The sequence below is a fragment of the Populus euphratica genome, unplaced genomic scaffold (genome assembly GCF_000495115.2).
Source record: "Populus euphratica unplaced genomic scaffold, PopEup_1.0 scaffold5.1, whole genome shotgun sequence".
NCBI lineage: Eukaryota > Viridiplantae > Streptophyta > Magnoliopsida > Malpighiales > Salicaceae > Populus > Populus euphratica.
Genome location: NW_011499848.1, coordinates 2,365,464 through 2,391,455, shown reverse-complemented (window position 1 = coordinate 2,391,455; position 25,992 = coordinate 2,365,464). Strand labels below are relative to the sequence as shown.

The 25,992-nt window shown below is 36.5% G+C and overlaps 1 protein-coding gene and 1 pseudogene across 3 annotated transcripts; one reads left to right on the top strand and one right to left on the bottom strand.

The window, feature by feature from the left end:
• Positions 1–494: 494 nt before the first annotated feature.
• On the bottom strand, positions 495–17,298 carry PHYLLO (2-oxoglutarate decarboxylase/hydro-lyase/magnesium ion-binding protein). Of its 3 annotated transcripts, none has more exons than XM_011010858.1 (28): positions 17,056–17,297; positions 16,771–16,977; positions 16,461–16,678; positions 15,793–15,910; positions 15,565–15,681; positions 14,869–14,970; positions 13,220–13,296; positions 12,994–13,057; positions 11,996–12,100; positions 11,733–11,927; positions 11,289–11,387; positions 10,620–11,189; positions 9,925–10,149; positions 9,411–9,713; positions 9,170–9,237; positions 8,533–8,691; positions 7,968–8,093; positions 7,748–7,879; positions 7,535–7,652; positions 6,249–6,404; positions 5,861–6,100; positions 5,541–5,708; positions 5,148–5,291; positions 4,094–4,552; positions 3,511–3,810; positions 3,265–3,422; positions 3,049–3,156; positions 495–1,236 (listed from the first exon to the last, which is right to left on the bottom strand). In XM_011010858.1, the coding sequence occupies exons 1-28, from the start codon at positions 17,200–17,202 to the stop codon at positions 966–968; spliced, it is 5,154 nt and encodes a 1,717-aa protein (XP_011009160.1). In that variant the 5' UTR covers positions 17,203–17,297; the 3' UTR covers positions 495–965. The 3 variants fall into 3 exon arrangements, with proteins under 3 accessions (XP_011009160.1, XP_011009167.1, XP_011009175.1); XM_011010865.1 differs by having other exon boundaries at positions 12,994–13,062; positions 13,237–13,296; XM_011010873.1 differs by lacking the exon at positions 4,094–4,552 and having other exon boundaries at positions 17,056–17,298.
• Positions 17,299–17,745: 447 nt separating this feature from the next.
• LOC105114328 (fe(2+) transport protein 1-like) lies at positions 17,746–19,433 on the top strand (annotated as a pseudogene).
• The last annotated feature ends 6,559 nt before the right edge of the window (positions 19,434–25,992 follow it).

Genomic DNA, 25,992 nt, shown 5'->3' with positions numbered 1-25,992 from the left:
TAGTTTTCAATGTATTTAATTAAATGTATGCATGGAATTTTTAATTTTTACTCGGATTTTTTAAAATAAAAATACATTTGAAAACCTTGCATATCTATTAAAAAGATTATCCGGCCAATCAAATAACTAGTTAATGAAATAAAGTACAAGAAATAATAAAAAAGGGGACTAGAATGAGTAAAATGAGAAGGGAATATCGCAATCAATATCTTCTGTCTGGAAAGCTTTCCGGCTCCCAGCAGACGGGAGGACGTGATGGTGAGGTGTGAACGCATGTTGGCGGACCATAGCCTGAGAAACTGAAAACGAAGTGGTAAAATCACAACATCTTCTTGCTTTCAAAATTGGAGTTCTTTCACGCTGCCTCTCCTATTTAGTATGTTTCATGACCATACCGATAGCGACGGGGACGTATACGTCCACTTAGACATTCCATATCCAAACTCAACTAACGATTTTGAACTACCCACTCATATCCAGTTACAGAATTAAAAAAAGAATAGAAAAGCCAAACAGCTCATTACTCAAATTTTCTAACTAATGGGATTGAATCTTTGATTATTTGCATCATGACCACATGAAAATATCAAGCCACTTGGCCAAGCCTCGCCTCCAAGATTAGGTTTTTCACGAAGACTTCTTTTTACCCTGTTAACGTAGTTCAGCAACAAAACAATTCAAAATGAAGACAAAAAGATTCATGTTTCCGCGGCCACACCAAACCCAACTCCACCGCTCTCCTCTTTGCTCATAGGAGTCGCACCTCTAATGTAGAGTTCTCTATCGGATCAAATCTTCAACTATACCCTAATTACAACAATCATTTCAGTTGTTTTCAGAACATCTTTAGAGCATGCATCAAAACCTGGACCTTGGATTTCTTAGATAAAGAGGATTCAGCACCAATGGCCATATTTGGATCACGGTCAGTCATCTGCTGTTACCGGGTAGAGCATCACGGCATTTTAATGTTGTGCTCTGGAGGAACTCCTTCCTCTGGTCAAAAATTTTCTCATGGCACTAATAACAGGAAGAGGGTTTTCCAAATGAACAGCATGACCACAGTTGGGAACCTCAAGTATCTCACAAACATTGTCCCCCCTGCAGTCTTCACCTTTCCTCTCTTGGACAACTTCATGCAACATTTTTTGAGCAATTGACTTGAACTTCGCATCTTTCTCTCCAACAATGAGTAAAAGGGGCAAATTGCATCGCTTCAAGTCTTCCCACAATGGCCTATTGTTTGAGGATAAGGAAGAAAAACAAATGAATAAAATTAACTTGAGACAAAATTCAACTGGTTCTAACAATAACTCATCTGTTAAGAAATTTATGTTCCAGAGTGGCCGTCGTGCTTCAAATACAAATAACTCATGCTATCAAGTTGTTTTAACAAGTTTTCATTTGACTCATCTTCCAATGGGCATTCTTCAGATAAAAGGGATCAAGCTGATTACAGAGCACCAAGGAACGGTTAAAGTGACAGGATTAGAGAAGGTACATGATGCAGGAGTTTTTTTCCCCCCTAATATCCAGCTTTATATATTAATGAGCATACCTTTCAATCCGAACATTGATCAGGCTGGCATTATGCAGAACGATTCAAGCGACCTTATTACCTTTAGAGGTTAAAATATCATACCCATTGGAGTTTGTAAAGGCCTTCAAATAAGGTCTATAAGTTAGTGTTTAGGATTTACTATATTTTCCTAATTGATTTATGATTTTTTTTCCATTTGGATTAGAGCTCTTTTATTATTTTTCAGGCTTTGTTTAGGATATTTTTTCCCAGCCTTTTTAGGATTTTTATTACTTTTGTTTTAATTTCAGGTTTCATTGTTAGTCTATGTAAGTTTTTAAGCTTGTTAAAGGAGTTGTAAACCTTCTAGAAAGGCAAACTACTTGAAAAGAAATATTTAGTAATAAAATTATGAATTAGTGTTGTCTATGACAACCCTATTCGGCTTCAATTATATCTTTATACCTTGTTGTCTTCTTGTTTGTGTTTCTACCTATGTTGGTACAGTTTAAGGTTTTCATATTTCACTTTGTTACTTGTACTCAATCACCTTTAAGTGTGAGACATTTCTATTCCCGAGTCAAATACCTTCAAGTTCCAGAGGTCAAACAACAATAACCTGACCTACAATTTAACAATCATTTTAAAATGGTCTAAAGTTGAGCAAGGTCAGAGACCTTAACTATAGGTTTACATTTCTAACAATTGGCCAACTTTAAGCATAAAGAACGGTATCCATGAAAAATGCCAGACAATAGTCAGTACACATTAGACAAGGACGCAAGTTGACTTCCAAAACACATAGAAGTTGTGATAATAGTAGGGCTACATAATATAAAAGAGCTCTAAAGATTTCAGACTGGAATATAATACAGGTTACAGAAGGACCTTCCTGCAATTGACCAAACTTAAATGTAGAAAAATCACAAAGAAGACTCTTCTTCTGAGAAATGTCCAGATCAATATCGAGGGTTATCCTACATCGAATTTTATTTTATTTAAGGAATCAAGACTTCATCTACACACCTTAGTTGTCAAATCAAGGCTCGGATCTCATATAGCAATGTTTTCAAATACTGAATTTTGGGAGGAATCAATTTTCTGTGCAATTGATTTTCACACAGAAAAATCAAGAATGAATTTCTGTTTTCATGAAACCTAATAAAGTACCCAAAGAATTTCTCTCAGATATTCTTATGAAATAAACTAAGAGCCCATCCAAGTCAAGATGTTGCTCAACCATGGTATAGCAAAGGGACAAAAGGATAAGATTTTCTAATAGATCACTGGTTTATTTCTACGGAAAAAAGCATAAGCTCAATTATTATCTTCTAACATACAACAGTGGAGCTTGGCTTCCAAACAAGGCTCTGCTTCTCTGATTCCCATGGCACTGAAGCCAGATTTACATGGTGTTGGTTTACATTATATGAAACACATCATTCTATCATCAAATGATAAAAAGCAAGAAAATAATTCACAAGTAGACTCAATCATTCATTAAAAGGAAAATGTCCGGATTAACTTACAGCTGGCTCCCAGTGCTGAGGCCTGACAGGGCTTTTGCAAGACTTTGGACATCCTCGTGCACCAAGCGGCCGGCAACTATTTCCTTAAAATGGGGATGACTTCTCAGGCTGTAAATACAAATCTTCTATTCAGATTATAATTGATGATAGCATAGAGCCCTTAGGGATGAGGGAGGCATAAAAAGTTGATACTGTAAAGAGTGAAAAAGAAATCACCTCTTCCAGAACTCCCCAGCATACCAGGAATCAAGAAAGAGTTCTAAACCATAGGCAACAAGGAAGTCTGCCCTCGAATCATCTTTAGCCTGACGGATTTTTCTTGCCGTTGTATCCTTCAGGCCAGGGCTACCAGATATTATAACAGCTCCATCAATCTGTGAAATATATGTTTACATTTGTCAACTATATAACAACAAAATCCTCAGCTCAAATGGAAGGAAATCTCCAATAACAAGAGTGTACCTTATGACTAAGTCTTAGTGCCATGTGCAATGCAATCCTAGCTCCCATAGAATATCCAACCAGGGTAACCTTAGAAGGAGTTATGCCTTGAATCAACTTATATAATACATCTGCAACTATTTCAATTGACAAAGTTGCTTCCTCTTGGGCTCCCTTACTAACATGATTTTGTATTTTTGATCCCCCATGTCCCGGAAGATCAACTGAAATGCATTTTGCTGATCTTGAGATGGCCTTCATGATGGGGACCCAATCTTCACCAGTTCCAAGAAATCCATGAAGAAATATAACAACATTATCCTGCAAGGAAAAATAATGCCAGAGTTGGCAGTGATACATGGATAAATTGAAGGCAATGTACAAGCCTACATTAATGCCTTGATAATTGGAATGAAACCATAAAAAGAGAGAACAACGGTATGGAAATTTTCAAATAGCAGACAACCACACACGTAACATGAAGCATCTCATAACTCAAGTTGAAGATGCCACCTCAGTAAAGAGAACACCAAAAACAGCCCAAGCATAATTTAAGAGGGTAAAATAAAAAATAAAAATAAGAGCCATGTGCTCCTGTACTTACACTGCTTTCTTGTCCAACTTCATGAACTTTGATGGAGCAGGAAAAATTCTTTGAATTCACTGTCAAATGATATCTATGAACTTGCTCTTCATTAAAAGTTTCGTGAATAACATTGTTATTGACTTGAAAGTTCTGCAGGAGTTGAATGGAAGCAGCAACAGACGCTCCGACAAAGCCTTTACATGGATCATAATGAATCCCAAGAGGTATAGGTGTGACATCTTGTTTAAGCCATCTATAAGTTCCGAGACCATGGGCTATAGATGGCCTGGTTTCACGGTTCATAACTGTATAAACAGCATTCAGCTGCTCCAGGTAATAGGAGAATAGAATATAAGTTGACAAACCTAAGCCACTTTCAAATGCAGCACTAACAACAGCCATTTTTCCATGCTTCTGTGCCCATCGTGCAATTAATGCTGCCTTTTCAAACCCACCAACAACACTTGGTTTGATAACCTAACAGAACCATAAAACAATTTCACTTCAGGATCTAAGCAACAAACTAGCTTCGATTTATTGTCAAATTCTGGGTAAGACACCCATAAAGAATGAAACTAAGATATTACATTGTCTCCGAGGACTTTTAGTGCATTCATCTGATTTAAAGTTGTACAGATGGTTTTGTTTCCAATTATAAATGTTAAAAATAACAAAAATATCAATTTTCAACAGCAGATACTCATAATCGTGGACAAACTATTGGTGACAGCAATGATGAGGATCACGATAAAGACAAAAAGGATGAAAGTCATAAAACAGTCTAAAAAACAACTATGCTCTCATAATGCTGCCAGTCAGTCTTTCAAAGCTTGTCATTCCGCCATCATAAACTAATTTGAACCTGTAATTGATATTGTTGCAAATACAGCCTATTATTAATGAATATATATTGTTCTCAATACTATCAAACTGGCCTGGTTAATTTGATGTCTACAAATCATCTGCCTAAACTTCTCAAGTGAGTGCTTCATCTCAGTAAAGCTAAGCTACCAGTATCTCTACTTCCACATGAATGATGATCAAGATAAAGTGAATATTCAGCACCACTAACCACAGCAACTATTCCAGGGTGAGTATACTTCGCAAGCATTTTAAGATGACTTTCTTGAAAATTGTTGATAGTTTCATCAAGAGCTGCAGGTAAGCCAGTTTCTTCACAGAACTTCACAATATCGTCAACATTCTCAACAGGTTCCTGAAATAAGGAAATTAATCAGTAAAAAAAAGTACAAATATTACATATGGATAACTTGTTAATAAGCACCATTAAGGCCCAAATTGAATGTACTGAAAGAAACATATTGTTAAATTGTCAATACTGACTATAAACTTTGCACAGAGATATCCCAAGGAGTTTTTTGTAAAAAGTATCATGAACTAAACTACTAAATCCTCAGGACAAAGAAGCAGCATGGATCGTTCGCCAGTTTCTTGTAGATTATACCTCAATATATTGTAGGTCACAATCTTTTACAAGGAAGCCAAACTGGATAGCTTCTTCATAGGTCCATTTTCTGTTGGCATCTGCACGGATTTCAATACATGGACCAACTTCCTTTCGTACTTTGCATATAACTGTAGCATCTTGAATGGGATCTGCCCGACGTGCAACCTGTTAGGAAAGAAATTCAAGCTTGTAAGCTAGTGGTAATCTAAATTGAGTTACCAATAACAATATAATAATATGAAGCAAACTTAGCTTTGTGAAAAGTTAAAAAGTTTTGTAGTTATTGACAGCATTCTAACAGTTCCAATACGACTTACTTTGAGTTTTATTGCAGTGAATCCTTCTTCAACAAGTGAGGAAGCAATATAAGCAACCTCAGTGGGAGTCCCATTAGAATCAATAAGGGCACATATCTTAACGCTTGACTTTTCATAAATTTCCTCATTTATCTTCCAAGGTTGAAGCATACTTATAAAACTGGAACCTTGACTTACTGCTATGGCGTTCAAGATAGCCATTTCAAGACCACATCTAACACTTGGAAAGATTGAACATTCCTGAGTAACAACAATGGATCAAATGTGCATTAGCCCACCACAGAAGGAGCATGACATACATCTCAAACCTTTTCCCTCTGGTTTGCTTGAAACTAAATGCACTAGGCATGCACATATGTGCATAGAAATTGAAGATACATATACCTACCATAATTCCTAAGTTGCTCCATATCCAAGAAGTGAAAGAGCCTTTCAGAATGGCAAGGGAAACATTAATCTTGATTCCTTTAATGACATGAAGAAGAAATAGAAGCTGCTCTTCTACATCCGACAGATTTTCTTTGTGGATTTCAAGAGGTGCAACCTGCTCAATGACAGTAACAAAGGATAAAGTAATCCTCAAATTTGGAAAAGGTTACAGAAATAAAGGAAAATATTTTACATTTAACATTTGTTTCTTTTAAGGTACAGAAATGCCACAGGATAAGGGACTTGTATGAATGTCAAAAGAGTTGAGACATTTTAATAAAGAAAAAACCATATTCGAGAGGGCGAGGGGGTATTGACATTGTTTGCAATCATACTTGAGATATAATTTTGTGTTCAAACTCTGTTCACCTAACAAAAAGGAAAGCTAAACATGCATGCTCCTCCAATTACAATTTTTCTCCCCTCTGGCTTTCTCACCCATACAATATGCAAGTTTCTAGAAAATTGTGCTATTTCCAGGTGTCAAATGTCAATCTCAAGAAAGGAAAATTGAACTGGCATAGTTTACTAGCTTTCACAAAAGAGATGTCTACCGCTTATAAATTTTGAATACATTTTATAGCATCAAACTGGCCAAAGAGCCAGGAAAAAATCATTAAGGACATGATGAATCCAAATCAATGTATGATTTCTTATGCCATATTTTATACAGCATTGTAACCATCACTCTAAATGTCTAAATATTGTATCTTCGGTTTGCTTTTTTACACTAAGGAAAAGAAATCTTTTAATGCGTTTGTTTTCTAATTTCAAGTGACTGAAATACCCTACAATTCCCCAAAATTAGATGACTTGCACTTCACTGAGTCACAAGGAGATAGCAAAACCGAAATTCATGATCAATTGCTCATTGACTGATAATTTATCACCATTGAAATGATCATATTGCTCAACATTATCTTTCAATGACCACAATCCACCAATTCTGCACAACTAAACTTCAGCAATATTAGACACAAGTACTATATGCCAACCATTCACATTCCTCCTAATAATTCAACCTCGTATAAATGAGATGTTAACCAATATACTATACATTCAATTAGAGCAGTGAAAACACCGAAATTTTTGTGCAAACAACAGCAACAAAGCTGCATGATATGGAAACATCAGGAATACAACTTACAAACGTCACAAGTAGAGATTTTCACATGGAGCCCAAGAGGAGAAGAACAAGGGAAGAAATAATAGTTGAACAACTGAAAAGTTAAACCCAACACCAACCTCACCATACCCAACACTTCCATCTTCGAGAGACACGGATAAAATATAACCTTCCCTATGGAACTCATTCTGATGATGATCAACAGAGCTTGAGGTAGGAGGAGCACAGAGTTGAATTCTGTCACACAACATAATAGAAACTTGCAGCCTAATAATGTAAAGTTCATGATGTGGAAGCAATTTAAATATTTATTTGTCTTGAAAAAGCCTAACCTGTACAGTGAAAAATCCATTTTATGGATCTTGCAGAGAAATAACCCATCTGAAATGGAAACTCGAACAGAAAGCCTTGATAGAATGCTTAAAGCATGATCTGCTGCTTGCTGTGCAGATTTTCGTAAAGTACTGAAAGAAGAACCATTTGTCAGTGGACTGCACAAGGAATTAGGTGTTGAATTTTTCTAAAAAGGACAATCACAAAGCAAGCTTCAACCTGTGGAAGGTTGAATTGGCACCAATGCTGCTCTCCACTTCAATTACACAATCTGTCTTCTCATGTTCAAATTTAAGTAAAGCCTCTTGAAGTTCCACCTTCGTCTTCACTTGTAAATGTCTCACACTGCATGCCATTCAGTGAATTTAAATTGGATTAAAAAAAAAAAAAAACCATTTACACACACACACACAGTTTCAATGGTATATTCAGCAAAATGTCATTTCAAGATTTGAAAAAAATATAGAGATACACTTGGCAATTTGTATGAGGAAACAGGCAAAAAAAAATGATACCCCCAATCTTAGAGAAGCAAGAACTTCATTTCTCAGACACAAAAGTAGATAAATTTGAGACTATTAATATTTCAGAACTTCATTTCATGTCACATATGAACCATATGGCCATCACTATCTCAAGAAAATCTCTTGGCATTTTAATACTTAAAATCAACTAAATAAACCAGTAAAAATTCCGATTACATATAAAGCCATGTGATACATGACAGGAGCAAACTCAGACAAGCATATTTCAAATACAACCAGCTAAAGTTTGATTTTTTTACCTGTGTGCCGCACAAAGTTTATGAATTGATATTCTATGGGAAGTGTAGAAATACTGATCCAATATTCGAGGGTCAGTTTTATCTGCAATAGGAAGGAGGCTGAAAATTGCTCCACCATGATTGTTTATCACAAGTATCCTCATTGGTTTCGTTGACACCCTTCAGAAAGTCCATCCTTTAACAATTAGTATAAAAATTGGCATCCTTCATAAAGTCCAATCCTTGAAAAAACTAGTTGGGTTTGGCCATGTAGATTGTTTTGCATGTAACGTTGCGCTGCTTAGTATAAATTAGAAAATTGAGAGAACATCAATGATAAGTTAGGTGTATTGTAAGACTACTTTGAGAACGAAACCAAGCAACTGCTGCTAAATATATGAAGACACCTGTACATGAAATTGTTACAAGAGTAATTGTTCCTGAGATTCTAGTTTGATTAAATTGTGACTATAGCCCTTTTAAACCAACATAATAGTTCCTGAGATACTGTGGAGCAGAACTTTAGTCCCTCCACAGTTTATCATGCCTCATGCAATGCCACACAAGATCTTAAGGACTTCAAAATCATTCCTTTTACAACATCAATAAATCTCAAGAAAATCACACAAATCCACAAAATAAAAGGTATATCGTGGACCTCTGAGTCAAAATTGCCAAGCCATTTGTATCATGAAGCATAGAAACATCTCCAACCAAACAAAGCACCTACACATGATTACCAAAGTATGAACAGATGTAAGTTCTTGAAAATTATAAATTCAAAATAATGCAGACAGATATATCAACTAATAGGGTGAAAAGGAATAACTGCTTGAACTCAAGAACTGAATGAGTTAAAGCACGGATTACTGCACTGAAAACAAATTTTAAACACTAACTTGTTTATTGCATCCAACAGCAAAACCAATTGCTGTGCTAAGCAAACCATCAATACCACTAGCTCCCCTGTTGCCAACCACTCTTATCCCAAGATATGGAAGTTCTGTGTCTAACATCATATGTGCAATGCTATGAGCATGAGTTTTACAATTGTGTCCATACATGTCTGCATCGCGTATTACCATGCTGTTGCCAACAAAAAGAGCAGACTCGGCTGAAAGAGCTTCTGTAATTACATGTGCAACATAAGGCTCGGTTAATGAGTTCTCTGCGTTAATTTGAAATGATATATCCCAGGCAACCTGCAAGAAAAAAGACAAAAACATAAGAAAATATACATACAAACATAAGAAATAAAAACATGGCATGCTGCCATATGAGGAATGTTAACTACAATATTTGCTTCCGTTGACAATGGCACCACCAACTCACATGATCATCAAACTGTCAGAAGACTAAGATCACAACAAAGTTTAAAATACTAAAATAGCATCATAAGGTAAGCTCAAATACCATTGTATTCAACACTCGTAGAAAACAACACCATTTGCTGTTCCTGTGTGGAAATTGAGCTTTCATTAAGCTGTCAGCAAACTGATGAATGGAGCACTGCACTCTGTGTGTTACAAAATGTGATGGATCGTGACGGCACGGGTGGTTGTCAACTAAGATATATGTGCACGGAAAACATTCTTCCACCATTTGACTGACACGCTTGCTTGTTATCCGGCTTCCAATCTGTATATAATTCGGAACAAGAAGATATAATTGATGAATAAAAAGGCTTAACTTGTTATGGAATCAGCACATACAGAATAAGTCCAAATAGGGTACTGTTTTCGTTACAGATGTGCATAAAAATCTTTTTCTTTATTGGAGACATGTAATGGTAACTGTGGCATGAGACAAGACTGGCAAAATTGTGAATTTCAGAGTAAAACCATTTACTCGTGTCTTGCCAGCTCTTTCATTATTAACTTATCAAAGAGCACCTTTTGATGCTGCCCAGAATTTCACATCCTTTTCATGCTTAAACTTCTAAGGAAGTAATTTGAATTAAATCAAATGCAGTAAATTTAGTACTCAAATTTGACCGCTATCATCTTGGTAACCAACTTCCTTTAAGATGCTTGAACTTCTAAGGTAGTAATTTGAATTAAAATCACACACAGTAGACTTAATAAAAAAAATAACCAATTCATTTATACCTGAACAATCACATCAAAATGAATCCAACCCCTGACCCATTCTGACAGTAAAGCATGGTCTAGATGATCAACAAATAAAACATTCTCTTCAATTTCAGGAAGAGAAGGAAGGAGCTTTCTTAATCTTAGCCCTGATAAGATGTCAGCTGCAACAGGCCAATTAAGATGTTTAGCCAAGAGAAGAGCCGCCCATATTTCATCTTCTGTGTGAATTGCACCAACAAGTAAAAGCCCTCTATCAGTCCCTTTAATTATTTCAAGAACCTCTGCCATTGGGGCACGAGCACCATCTTTACATGCGAGAGAGTTTTGCAATTGAATATATTTAGTGAATGGTTCCGCACCAGACATCCAAATATCCAATCCTTTTAAACAGTTTAACATCCAATTGTCTGAACTATCATCCAGGGGCTCTCTGAAAGGACAATTAATATGAACAGGGCCATATGGCAAAGAGGTTGCCCAATGCACAGCAGAGTCAATTGTCGTAAGCACCATCCGCGCAGGAATATTATCAGTAGGTGCAGGAAGACTGAAGGTGAACCTCACAAAAGAACCAAAATGGTTCACCTGACATATATTTCAACCATGTGGTGCATGAGTTTTTCAACCCAAAAAAAAACAATCTGTTGTGAAGAACAAATTTGGATAAAATTCTTAATTGTATACCTGATTAATTGCTTGGTTTGCCCCAGCATCAAGAAGCTCAGGAGGACGATCTGCAGTCAGCAATAGAAGTGGCACAAAATCCTGACTAGCTTCCACAACCTGTAGTTGTTGCTAGTCAAAACTAATCTCATACATAATACTGAAAATGAGATGAATATTTAAAAATATAAGGTAGGAATACACTGGAAAGAAACAATAGCTCATGAAGCTGTGCATGCAAGAAAGAGAAAAGGAAGAAGTTTCATGCAAAGTGTGGCAGTTAAAAATTGTCTCACAACCACAAACTTGAAAGGTTGAGCCAGCCTAAAAGATGATATGGAATTAACACATGCTTTATGCATATTAGGAAAATGAGTAAATAAGTGCAAAATCATTGGACTGTGAAATGCCCTTTGCTCCCAATAAATTAAGCTTCTGGTATTATGCTTCTTCTATGAAACTCACAGCAGGAAGAAGATTTGAAACTGCAGTGCCTGATGATGTTATGATGACTGCTGGTTTATGAGACCCCTTTGAATAACCAACAGCATGAAATGCAAGAGAGCGCTCGTCAAAGCATGAAATACATGTTGTTAGGGGATGAGTGGAAGCAGCAATGGCAAGAGGCGATGATCTTGAGCCTGGAGCTACACAAAAGTACTGAAAGAAAGTATCAATCAGACATATGGAACAAAATAGAAATTCAACAGATGAAAATTCTTGCTCACCATTATACCAAGACGAGAACATTCCTCCACTATAAGTGAAGCCCAAACAGCATTGATATTTGATTGATCTTGCAGAGAGTAACTTGTTTCACCGGCATCATCCAACTGATAGTCAAAAGAGAAAGATACATTGAACAATCATTTCCCAGCTTTATTCTTTCTAAACTTTCAAAATGTTTTGGTATGCAGCGCATTGTTGAATTTAATCAGTTATATGTCAATTATTAGCTGGGGCCAAAGAAATGTTTGATTTTGAGCTAAATTGTCTGTCTTTTTTTCTTTTTTCTTTTTGAGAACGAACTAAATTGTCTTTGCTTCTGTATGGGTTCATAAAGGTATAGAACTTTATACCCAAGAAGCACCAAAAAATTTCCAAATTTTTGAAATTCTATTTAAATGTTTATCATGCCATATATTGCCAATACTTAAGATTTCTATTCTTTAAACACACAGACTATGCATGATATAGATTAGATTGACGATTTGCTTACTAAATAGGGCCTAAGCAAATGTATGTTTAATTTTGAACGAAATTGTCCTTTTTTAACACTCAAATTTGAAATTCCCTTTTGATGTTTATCATGCCATATAATGCCCAATACTTACACATGATTTCTATTCTGTCAAGAATCAGAATACGCATGCATGCCCATACCACACTAGGTTGATGAATTACCAATAAAATATCTAAAGGAAGTATCTTGTAATTCTGCAGTTAGACAACGAAACTGAGAAATTTCATGTCCAGAACATTCACATTTGGTCTTCAGAAGGTGCTACACTATATATTTTGTTATTAAGAGTACAAAAAGCAGAATGCACACCCTCCAAAATGAAACCAAAAAAATATAATATCAATATAAGTGACCATTTAAATCTCTATAGAATCTCAGTGAAGAAACTCCTCCTAGCATGTTTTCTCACTCTAAATATCTCCAATGTGCAAACAAGTTCAACAACAAATAATTTTCAAATTAGCTAACATAACAGTAACATACCATGTTACTCGAAACACCTACCACTGGTGAAAGCCTGAAACAAAACTGAGAGGAAAATTTGGTCCTTCTCTGCAATGAAAATTTAGGAGACATAAGAATTTCAAATTTTCTATAAATGACCATCAAATTCACCACTCAATGTGCCGCTATTGTAAAAAAAAAAAAATTGCATAATACCAGATAAACAAATCAGAGATCAAGAAAAAATGAAGGGATGAAAAATTACCAGGAAAAAGGGAATACCAGTTCTGCGGTGTCAGCCTGATAATCCCTTCTGTCCAAAAACAGAGCATCTGTACAAGCCTGAAAAACCATACTGCTGAATTACTGAAAAGAGGAAAGACAGACATATCTGACTTCATAATTTAATTGTTTAAGGTTATGAAAATCAGATGTATATGTGATGATTAACAATACATTAAAACACAAAAGAAGGAAATCAAAGAATCAATTAGGTTTTATGAATGGAGTATCAACTTCTGTAGGCTCTTTTCTCATCCACTAGTTTAGTGACAGAATGGAGAAAAGAGGAAAGATCTCCAAATGGTTTTTATAGATGTAAAAAAAGAATACAACATGATTACAAAGGAGGATTTGTAGTGAGAGTAAAAAAAAAATGATGGAATAAATGTGATATAAGAGATGAAAGAACACATGGTAACAAGGTTGGGATTATGATTGAGGGTGAGGGTAGCGAGTTTCCAATTAAAGTTGGTTTGCACTTGCTATTTGAACCTTGAAGAAAATAAAATACCAATAGACTAAACTAGAATGAGGTAATTTAAGGTACCATGGAGCATAACAAATGAGGGTTGAGAATAAGATAGAACCTATAGAATGTGACTTTAGTAAATCTAGAAATATACCAAGTGTATGCACATTGTAAAAAGTGAGTACAAAATATCATGCCTGTTAAAGAGGGATATAAAACCATTATTGAAGCCTCACCTAATAACTTGCTCTTGAATTGAGATGGTTCTTTGATTTATATCAAAGCCTTGATGATCAAACGTTCAAGAATTCAAAACTCACCAAAGCTCACCACCCAATTCTAACTAATTAAATTAATAAAAATTAAGCTCCAAGTAATGGTGAGTCTTTTCAAGTTTCAAGCTTAAAGAGCTTTCAATTAAGAGAGTAAGTTAAAAAATAATATAAAACCATTATTAGAGCCTCACCTAAAAACTTAAGTATTTAGGTTGAGATGGTTCTTTGATATTGTCATGCCATCATGACACTTTTTTTCAGTCAATAAACTTGTTTTGTTCATAATAGAAGAAAAGGAGGGAGATTATTGTAGATTGATATCATAGACTTCTTTAGGCCATTGTATGGATAACATAGCAAAAAAGATGAAAAGCGCAAAATTATTTATCAAGATCTTACTATGCATCCATTCATAAAGATGAAAAGAAGAGTAACTTCAACCTACAACAAAAGTTGAGGACAAATATTGTACCCGGGGATATGCAGTTAAAGATATTTTAGCATCATGTACTCACTTGCAGCACTTTTCTTAATGTATAGGTTTTTGTTTTTACAACATTTAAGTCGGTTATTATAATTTTTCACTTCAGTTGGGTTTTTGTTTTCATATAAGGGTTGCAACACTGTAAAGTATTCATATCTTTAAATCAATAATAAAATCAGCCATCAGCTTTGCAAATCCTATTGAGAGCTCTCAGATTTCATGGTAGAAGCCAAAAGACATATTCTCCATTTATCTGGATGAGCATGGGATATTCCAATTTCAAAACCAAATCGTGAATAAACAATCAAAATTAAAAGCAAAAAAGTTGTCAGTTACACCTAACATTAAACAAGGAAAGCAATTACTATATTGTATAACTTCAATAAACATTGTTGAATGCATACCATCTGGAATGTTTTAGCCTCCATCAGATTGAAGTTTCTGAAGGTAGATTTTATGCACTTGGAATAGCATCTCTCTGTGTCTGGCCAAAAGCAAAAACTGGCCTGAAAAGAAAAGAAAAGAAATGAAAGCAGGGGTACAGAATGAAATAGGAAGAAAACTCAAAGGAGGGAAAACACTATCTGAACACACTCCAGATGAAAGAGATCACATTACTTGAAATCAGGATTCAATATGAATCACACTTGGAACCAAAGAGGTTAAATGCAACTAAAGAACACGCCACAAAGTACCATGTACATCAATGAATAAATTAACAAATTTCCATCTATGCACACTAAGTTCTGAGATGAAAGTTTGAAGATTTAGCAAATTCACTGCGATTTAAATTAGACCTCAGATAGTGGTTGGATAACTATGCGACTGAATCAAGCAAGATGATCTGAAAAGCTACTTGACAAATAACCACATTTAGAACAAAGGCATTGAACTAAATTTATTTCACTAAAATTGACTATAATCCATACGATATTGTACCAAAGCCAGAACAGCAAATTTAAGCAGAGTGAGATGATCAACTCAATCATAAATGTCAGCTGATATTATCCTGGTAGAATCTCCTCAAATTCTTCAAGTTGTACCAAAATGTGGCACATGTACCAGCATAATAAATTACAAACTATAACACCACGGAATACCTGGTAAATGGATGACTCAAAAGATTGAATTGCTTGTTCAAAAGTCCAACAGGAATTTTCATCCCATGCCAATGTTATGACAAGAATAGATGCTTCTTCTTGCTCATCTAACTCAACCTGTTGAAAAACGGAACTATCTATCTAGTGATGCTCTTGACTGGATCTCAGAGAATTTACAGGAAAAGTTGCAATGTCTCCCAAACAGCATGCAAAAGAATGCTAATATACCTCAGGAATCAAGAAGTAAAACGAACCAGCCTCATGCTTGATTGAAGATGACTCCTTGTTGAAATTAATATCCATAAAACCATAAGTCATTATATGGGTGGAATCACTTGAGAGATATCTGCACACAAAATATAAGGACAGCCTTCAGCTTTTCCTTATGAATTAAGAAAAACAACGTTGGCACACGAATCAATCAAAATCAACCAGAGCTAAGTACTTCTACTACCAGTAGAAGCACAAATAAAAAAAAAAAAAAGAGTGCTCACAGATCTTCTTAAAAGTAACTTCTTAGCATAAAGTTTGAATGATATAAAGAGAATTTAGCACTATTTTGTTCCACATCCATTTTAACCGCCTCATTTTCCCTCAAGTACATTCATCATAGACCAACTAAATACCTCTTTCAACAAACAGGGTCATAATGCCTATGTTGCACAAGGAAAATCATCTTAATAGCATTCCAGCATCCTATCCCCGATGGATGCCAAACCAACTCCTTACATGTAATATTTTTTGTCTTATGACTTCGTTACTAAATATATAACATCAACCACAAAAGGCAATTATGATCAAAATGCTATACGTATGAGTTCACTATGCTCAATTTGAAATCAAAACGAAAAATTCATACTAAAAAGAAGTTACGAATACCAAAAAACGAAATTAACCTTCTGATCCTCTTCAGCTTTTCTGGAGCACAGTAAGAGGACGCTTCAAAGCAAATTGCTGATCCAAGCCCGAAAACTCCACGAGTCCTACGCAAATAGAGTTTTTTGCACGACGCATCCTCTGTCTCCTTGCTTTGAAAAAAACGAGGGAACACACCATCCGACTCCGGTAGCGAGCAGAACCAATTCAAAGCTTTTGGACTCGGCGGAACAGCAACCTGCATAGGCATAGTCAAACAAAAAAGTCTAACATATATTTAAACTAAAATAAATGATAAAAACTATAGCATTCTGTTTTTTAGTTTTATACCTGAAATCTGAAAACACCGTGAAGAGAACACGGAGGATTCGACTTTAAATCATCCACGGCAGCCTTAATGCTCTCTATCCCTCGCTCCAGCGTCAATGCCGGAGGCAATGTGCGCGTGATGCAAGTCTCAAGCACCAACTCACAATCCTCGCCTTCCAATTCAGTAACGTCCGTTACGGGACAATCATATCTCACCGCTTCAACAACCTATGCAACAAAACAAAAACACATTGAATAAGAAATTAGGGTTTGGAGTCGGAGAAAAATGGAAGAAAGAAGATTAACCTTAAATTTAGGGTTTTGAAAGCGAGGGAAGTGAATGGAAGTGTTTCTGCTGAGAAATGCGAGCGGGAGAGACTTTCTTGTTCCAAAGGGAATATTTGGAGATGGTAAAGGCAGATTGTTTGTAAGTAATAATATGTGAGGCTTCATTGCCGATTTGCTGAGAGAATTTTTTGAACGAAAAGAAACAAGTGCAAGGAGGAGGATTTTTTCAGGAGAAGAGATAACGGCAGGCAAAACCAGTAGCCATGGAATTAAAATTTAATTTAATTTATTTTAAAAAAAAATGATTGTCATTGAGGATGGACCACTTATCACTATTCACTATAATAATATAATACTACTTTACCATTCCAATAAAAAATTAATAAATTTGTTATTGGTGTCTTCAAGGCCATTTAGTTGTTTTTGTTGTGATCATTATGTTAAAAATTAGGCCAGCTAGGTATTTTTGGAAATTAACAAGCCACGTCAGCTAAAGAAGGATGAGTTGGAGGGATTTGACTAAGAAAAATGGAAGGCGCGACGTAATTGGACCATAATCAGGCACGCGCCAGCCACAATTTCCTCCCTCTTTCAAATATACCCAACTCTACACCCAATATCACCCACAGTGTCCCAGCCATAAACCCACATTTGATAATTAAAATAAAGGGTTTGAATCCCTAAAAACACTTCCTTATATATCACACTTCAGTTCACTTACTTCAATATTCTCATAACATCAACATGGCATCCTTCACAGAAATCAATGCAGTCACCATTTCTCTAATCTTGATCCTCTCATTCACGTTGCCAGCATCAACATCGGCACAACAACAATGTGATTCCGCATCAACAGGAGGATGCCACGACAAGGCCAAATCCTTACAGCTAAAGCTAATTGCCATCTTTTCAATCTTGGTTGCTAGTATGCTTGGGGTGTGTTTACCATTATTTTCACGTACGATCCCTGCACTCATGCCCGATAGAGATTTATTTGTAGTGGTAAAGGCATTTGCTTCAGGTGTTATCCTTGCGACGGGGTACATGCACGTGTTACCGGACTCTTTCAACGACTTGATGTCTGATTGTTTGCCGATAAATCCTTGGAAGAAGTTTCCTTTTACCACTTTTGTTGCCATGTTGTCAGCTATACTCACTCTCATGATCGATTCTTTCGCGATGAGTTACTACAAGAAGCATGGTTTTGATAAGAAGGGTGGTGGGGTAGACGGTGAGAAAGTGAACAATGGGGAGAGAGTTGGGGAATGTTGAAAATGGTGGTGCACATGATGGACATTGCGATGGATTTAATGGCGGGGCTAATGACAAGGATTCAATGTTGTTGAGGAATCGTGTTGTGGCTCAGGTATGAATACTTACTGTAGTCACGTAAATTATTGTATTAATGATTAGGTTATGTACATTTGATTTTTGTTATCGATTTCTTTAAGGATTAATTGAGTGAAAATACCGAGAAAATTTGGTGCCTACTTCAGATCTCTCATTTGCACAATCATAGCTGATTAGAGTTCTTTTTTCTCGAAGTTATTATGAGCTTGTGCAGAGACTTAAATTGACTACAATTCAATTTTCTCTTTCGTTTTTTTTTTTTTACGATGATTTTACATCATGTGCATGTGCATGTTTTGGAGATCGGCATTGTAGTGCACTCAGTTGTAATTGGTTTATCAATGGGCGCCTCTAACAATCCGTGCACAATCAGGCCGCTCATCGCTGCTCTCTGCTTCCATCAACTCTTTGAAGGAATGGGTCTTGGAGGATGCATATTACAGGTATTTATATTCACAAATCCTCTAAATTTTTGACCCCGTATATGGTAATGCTCTGGTACTAGTAGGAGAACACTTCTCTAAGAATTGCGTTTATGCGATCAGGCTGAATATGGAATGAAGATAAAAGCAATCCTGGTGTTCTTCTTCTCTACAACAACCCCATTTGGAATTGTACTAGGAATTGGTTTGTCAAATGTGTACATTGAGAGCAGCCCAACAGCTCTAATTGTTGTGGGATTACTGAATGCATCATCTACTGGATTACTGAATTACATGGTCATTTATTGCAGTTCAAGACAGTATGAGGCTTCAGGCATGGTCATTTATTGCAGTTCTACTAGGCGCAGGAGGCATGGCGCTTATGGCAAAATGGGCTTAGCTGATTTGAAGACTTAGGCAGCACTGCTAGATTGTCATTTTGAACACAGAAAATGTCATTCTGTGTGCTCGTTCTGTGCATGTTTATATCCTGGTTGAGTTTTCTGAGTTTTTTGGTTCTGGCTTTTGTTTCTAGTGAAGGAAGCCGGATTAGGTAGTGCAAATAAATTCGTTTGAACAAATATAATTGGAAAGCTGTGAAAATAAAAGTTCAGATCATTTCTACTCCTTGGTAAAATCTGTGCTGGTTTTTTCTCTTCTTTTACGATAAGAAAGATTTTATTAATGCAGCAAAGATTAGCATACATATTCAAATGGCATCCATACAAATTACTTCTTCCTTAAACAAGATGCACACTAAATGAAGCTAAACAAAACAGAACTTTCAGCAGAGTCTATAGGCTCTCCATCAAAGAAAAAATAAATATAATTTAAGCAATCATAAATCTGTATCCCAGAAATTGGCTGTTTGCTTCTTCCCAGAAATTAGCTGTTTACTTCTTCCCGTATCTTCAGATAGCTGAAATGCAGGCTAACCTTTAGAAATTATTCGTAAGTTACGTATCCATATCAACATCTTAGGGATGATTTGTTGAAGATAGTAGTTTTTAGTCCATTTTTATGCATAAATAAAAAAATGTAGAGATCCAATAATCCTGATGCAGAGACAGAAGTTCGTTTTGAGGCATTCATTTAGCTCAGGAGCTAGGGTGTAGTTGTTTGGAAGTAGAAATGGATTCAATGGAAGTGATCAGGTGTGTTTTGGACCCTTCTGATGTTAGCAATCCGCATCTTGCTCTTATTATTGATATTAGAGCTTCTTACCCTAGCCGATTGGCAGTTTAGGCTCAAGCATGTTCTCCGCGAATGCAACCGGTGTGATTACTTTCTAGCTCGCTTGGGTTCTGGTCATGATTTCGTGCTTCAGCTGGGGGACTCTCCTCCTCCTGGGCTTCCCTCCTCTTTGTTAGCTGATAAGATGGAAGTTGCTTTCCTCTGTCATCAGCGCTGGTTTCTCCTTTTCTATTGTAAGGAAAAAAAAAACAGAGAGAGAGAGAGAGAGATCCAATAATCCTGAGCCAGAAACAGGAGTTCAGATCACTATAATCATAGTGATCTGAAGCTTGTTTTTCCAAAACCAGAAGGTGGCCGGTAGCTATGGTGATTTCTCCGTAGTAGATCATAGTAAAGGATGATAAAGAACTGAATCATACTTTAACGTTTGTCAATGGCTACCTAAGACCTGCAAGATCAAGGACAGTGTTAAGAATGTAATTTACGGGGCAGTTTCTTTTTGACTTTCAGAGAATGGAAACTGATATGGCCTGATTAAATTAAAGGGCAACCTCAAAATCTCTTTAGTCCCTACTACAGAATCTTGAACAGACTTCAGCAGATGTGTGTATTACTACGACCTAATTGGCAATACTCGGTTAGAGTTTAGTAAATTCCCATAACAATTTGCAACTTTGGAGGGCTATTTTGGAATGGAGTCCTGAAGATCATTCTAGTTTTTTCCAGCATTCAAAACATATAAGCACATGTTTACGTTACTCAGTTATAGTTTAGCAAATTCCGGTTTCTGACAGAATCATCGAAACATTGGTGACCGCACATTGAAAGACCAGAAGAAACCTCTAATTATTGTCATGGAGGATGGACAAATGATAATGTGGTCATTTTATGGTCAATTGTAAGTGAAAATGCAAACAAATTGAAGTTGCTACATTCAAAAATGACGACTGTAGTAGGCCTCCTAGTGTTTCAAGATGTAATCAAAATCTGCTATGATTGCCACTTATGACCATTTCTTTAGCTCTCATGAGTGGCTATGGTTTGCTGTGTGAACGTAGGCCTCCTCTGCTCCTCATCTGATGATATTTTTCACAAATTAGGGCCCAGTTTTACTTGGATTATATTTGCACATTTTGGTCACCACCAAGTATACGAAGAGATGGCATTCCAGGGTCTCAAGTTCGAGTCATTGGTTGCTCATATGATGGTCACTGGAGGCTTACATGGTCGTTAACTTCAGGGCCCGTGGGATTAGTCGTGGTGCGCGCAAGCTGGCCCGGACACCCACGTTAATCTAAAAAAAAAAAAAAGAGATGGCATTCCAGTGCTTGGCCTACCGGCAGAAGGAGCTTGTCTCCTTCCACTGTACCTGGGTTCGAGCTCTGGCGTGCACGCCTGTCATCCCCGCGGTGTCTTACATGCCTACTGGGTTTGCAGGGTATTCAGTGAGCCGTGGGGATTAGTCATGGTACGCGCAAGCTGGCCCGGACACTTCACGTAAATAAAAAAAAAAAAAAGAGAGATATTCCACAATTCCCCCGCCACTTCAATTTTGGCGCAAAGAAAATTCTTTTTCTTTTTCTTTTTTGGTTTTATATATAATTTTTTTATCAAATTTTCACTTGTGTAAACAAGAATACAGTGAAAAAGTAAAGCAAATGACAAAGCACAGCCTGATTTTCTTTTCTCATGTTATACAGATGGGCAAAGGATTCAACTGTCGTTAGTCCATACTCCACTTATGCCTGTTATTTTATTTTTTTTACACAAACTCTTACAAACTTACCATGATTTTATTAGATGACGTGCCATGTCTCTGCCTGTTCCAGCAAAAAAAAAAAAAAAAAAAGGGAGACCTTGCTCATCAAATGAGGATATATATGACTTTTTAATTAGTCTCGATGGTGCACACCCAGGAAATTAATTTCACAACCAAATTGGCATCATTAAACAGAAGAATAAGTTTGGAACAGATCAAGGAAGATCTTGTGTTTGATATTGCTCGAAAAGAAACTATCGTAATAAAGTGGCATATCATATATATGGATGATGCCACAACCATGGTTTAGGCCTAGATCCAAGCCCTAACCATAACTCATTTGAAGTGCTGTTTGGAACTCAGGGACATGATGCAATTTAACTTCCTAATGGAGACGCCAAAAAGCTTTGAAGTTGACATGCTTGCGCCATGGAAATTGGGTTAGGTTCAAAGATGTTGAAGATTAGTAAAGGCTAAAGCTTCCATAATATTGTGCATTCTCCACATAGTGCCGATGTCGAGTGTATGGTTATGTATTTCTGTCATTAGCAAATTGGCTAGGGCATGAGTTGGTGGGGGCAAAGAGCAAAGGACTGTAGTTTGAAGAATTCTTAATACACCGTTCTTTTCAGGATTCAAATAATATAGCATCTAAGTTGATTTCCCACCATACCAACCTCTTGATTTATGTCCATTCATTTTTTTGAAAGAGATGGCATGAGAGGGAAGTAACCTATCAATTACCAGGAGAAGCTTTGCACGAAATTTTTTTACCAAAGATGTGGTCTTTTGATCATTAATAACAATATTTTTTCTCCTATAGAGATAGAGATTGATCACTATGGCACGTCTACTGGTTGCAAGTTTGGCAACAAGGTGACTTCCTGACAGTACCAGGAAGCAGATATGATGGTTGCCAAATCTTTCATCAAGCAAGTATCCAATGATCAAATCAGGTTACTGTCGACAAACTTTTGATCTCTCATCGCTTTGACACATGACGGAACGGAACAGTGGCAATAGCGAGGTAGGAGATAAAGAAGATGTGCTAGCTACACCGAAAAAACATGAATCAGTGACTTAACAATGGCAATTGATTCTTCAGAAACAGCTAAACAGCCTTTGATATCCACATATTATTATAAGAAAAACCCTTTAATATCCACATTGTTAGTGGATTACGACCTTGAGATGATACGTAAGCAGGAACAAAAACATGCGTGCAAATTAGTAATGTTATTCTCAACGCACCATCCACCATCAGTATTATAAAACACAAAGTTATATGCTATGGACAACAATGCTATTGAGAAGATTATAAAATATGTATTAGTGTAATGGTTTTTTAAAGAATGTAGAGAGACCATGAAAAAAATTTAGCCAAGGTAGAAAGACAAATGAGTGGATGATGATGGTCGTGACCTTATCCTCTTTCAACCAATCACTACAAAAATGTGATGAAGTGGAGACAGTGCACACACGGTACAGATGACAGGTACAAAAAACTAGCAAGAAAGCTGTTTGGAGATGGAAACTGTATTTTTAAAAAATTTAATTTTTTTTGTTAAAAATAAATTTTTTTATATGTTTTGATATGTTAATTTTAAAAATAATTTTTTTAAAAATATATATATTTTAATATATTTCAACATAAAAAATACTTTAAATAACAATTACAACCAAAATCCTAAAAAGATGATCATTATAAGGATCGAAGCCTTGGAAGGTTTGAAAACAGATTTTGATGAGTGGTATCCTGTGGCCTCATGAATTTTTCAGGAGTCTCGTTTCAGGTGGCGACACGTGAACCAAAGATGATTATAGAACTGGGATTGGAGATTAATTCATCAAATACTGCCTGCGTCTTTCAAAAGCAATAAAAAACCATATTTGGTGGCCCAACTTTTAACTTCCATAGTTTCATATTAGGTTCATATTTTATTAATGTATTCATCACCATGTTACAGGTTCATTTGTTGTGAAATTAATATCGAAATCCAGGTTTAAATCTTAAAAGTTATCGATTTAAGTATGCAGAAATGAATAGCTCATGGAACTTCAGGTTCTGTAATATCCCTGCCAGAATCCTGTTTTCAGGATGCGTGTTCCTGTACATGCCATAAAAGTGAGAGTGAGAGGGAAAGATGCGATGGCCTATATCGGAGGTGAGTTGACAGACGGTGCGATTTGGTGGGCGAGTGGTGCGCCTGGCACCCACGGTAATATATGGACCCAGTAGGGAACATGATCAGCTGTTTCATTTTTATGCGTTACCCTCCCAAAAATGATGGTTGCTACCATACTGTAGCTATTAAATCCAGCCTCCCTCCGTACTAGCACTTTAGTCATTTTTATGGTGCTCTCTCTTTCTGTGTCTGCATTTTATCTGTGGTTATATATGAGTTTAGACTAGACGTGTATACATGAGGAATATGTAATTGTGGATAAGGAGAACAAGTTGCAGCAGCAATAATGGTTGCTGATGGTATCATTTTTGTTTTTGTTGTTTTCCGTAATTGGTAGGACCATGAACTAGCCCTTCGATCCAACATGTTTAATGATTAATCAAATCAAAGCATCTTCGTGAAGTTTATGCCTGATGTGGTTTTGCATAGTGTCGTTCTGTGCATTCATTGGCATCTCCGGATAATTTCTTGGTTTATCATGTAAAATATGATCGGTGGATCTCTTGATCATTTCCTAACAAGGCACTTTCCTTACTTTTCACTGCAGCTTCTAAGCAATGACGGCATGGGATATGATAACGGTGCAGTCAATGCCATGACAGCACATACATATTATAACTAGACTGCTTAAAAAAAGCTGATTCTGCTAGAGTGATGATCATGAACGTCACAGTTCTAGCCTTGCCACCGCCACCCTGCACTAGTGTTCTGCAGCAAAAATTCAGGTCTAAAGAGTACTGTTGTTATAATTCCCGACGCTTCATGATCTCTTTTCAGAGAGGAAAATCTTACCTAAGAGGGCAGGATTAGCCCGCAGATCTTAGTGAATCGCAGTGCATTTAAATTAACATCATATATTGTGTACTTCATGAGATTATTGTTGGCTTGGCCTTCACCTTCCACAAATAGCATATTCTAGGTCACTCACACCTATCGATTGTGGCAATAGCATATCTTTGTTTGGTGTCCCTTCTACCACATAACTTGCTGTCGGTCGATCATGTCTTGTCCAACTTATTTCGACAGACTTTACATGGTGTAAATTATTTTCACCCTGCTTGTTCTTTTTCTTTGTAAAAAATGTTCCTTATTTACATATGGAGTGTCTCAAGTCAAGTCCTTCATGGTGAATCGCCATAAAAAGAAGGCAACTTTAGCTTCATTTATGTGGCTATAACCGAAAAATGGCGAATTGACCATGCATCAAAAGCAAGGGACATGGTCAATACAGAACCTTTTTCCCCTCTCTCTGCTTGGACTACACAAGTCATTCTTGCACTAAATACACCCCAGAAAATGACACTGCCATACAGGCCACAATCTGAGGACAGTAACCGGTGGTTCCCATCACAGCCCAGACAATTAAGTTCTAGCATGGAAAGATGGATTTGTTTCCTGTTCTGTTTTCCCTACCTTTGTTTCAGCTTTTGTATGCACAACCTTGTATAAATAGCAGGGTACTTTAACTGGCAGGTTGCAAAAGAAAAGTAGGGGAAAAAAGGTGAGCGTGGAATCCATCACCAAAGCTGGCATAGCATGTACTTTATAATATAACCAATGTTAATGATAATGAGGAGAGGGATTAATAAATCTATTTGCAGCTTAATTTTCAGATCACGGCAATGCATGATGCACGGTGACCAATAAGCAGGCAATAAGAGATTTCACAAAGAAACAAGTAGGAGGCTGCCATATGATAACCGAACACCAGCTAGGCTTGGCCTTTTGTAGATGAGTTTCATGAAACTTTCTCCTTTAATTAATCATCCCTAACTTTTTATTCTCGTCTACAAAGAATTTAAGAGTTGAAAGGAGGATGAAGAAAAGCTCCATAGTGGGAGATCACCTAAACTGAGCATATTTTATTGAATAAATTAAAGAAAAAGGAATGAAATAGAATATTCAGCTCTGTTGATAAAATACCATACAAACGCTTGCGTTTGTAAGCTCTTGCTTCCGAGTTCTGCAAGCACCTTTTTGATATAATCTTCTTGATAATATAGCCCAAGCTAGTGGGGGCTGAAGGTTTTTTTTTTTTTTTTTT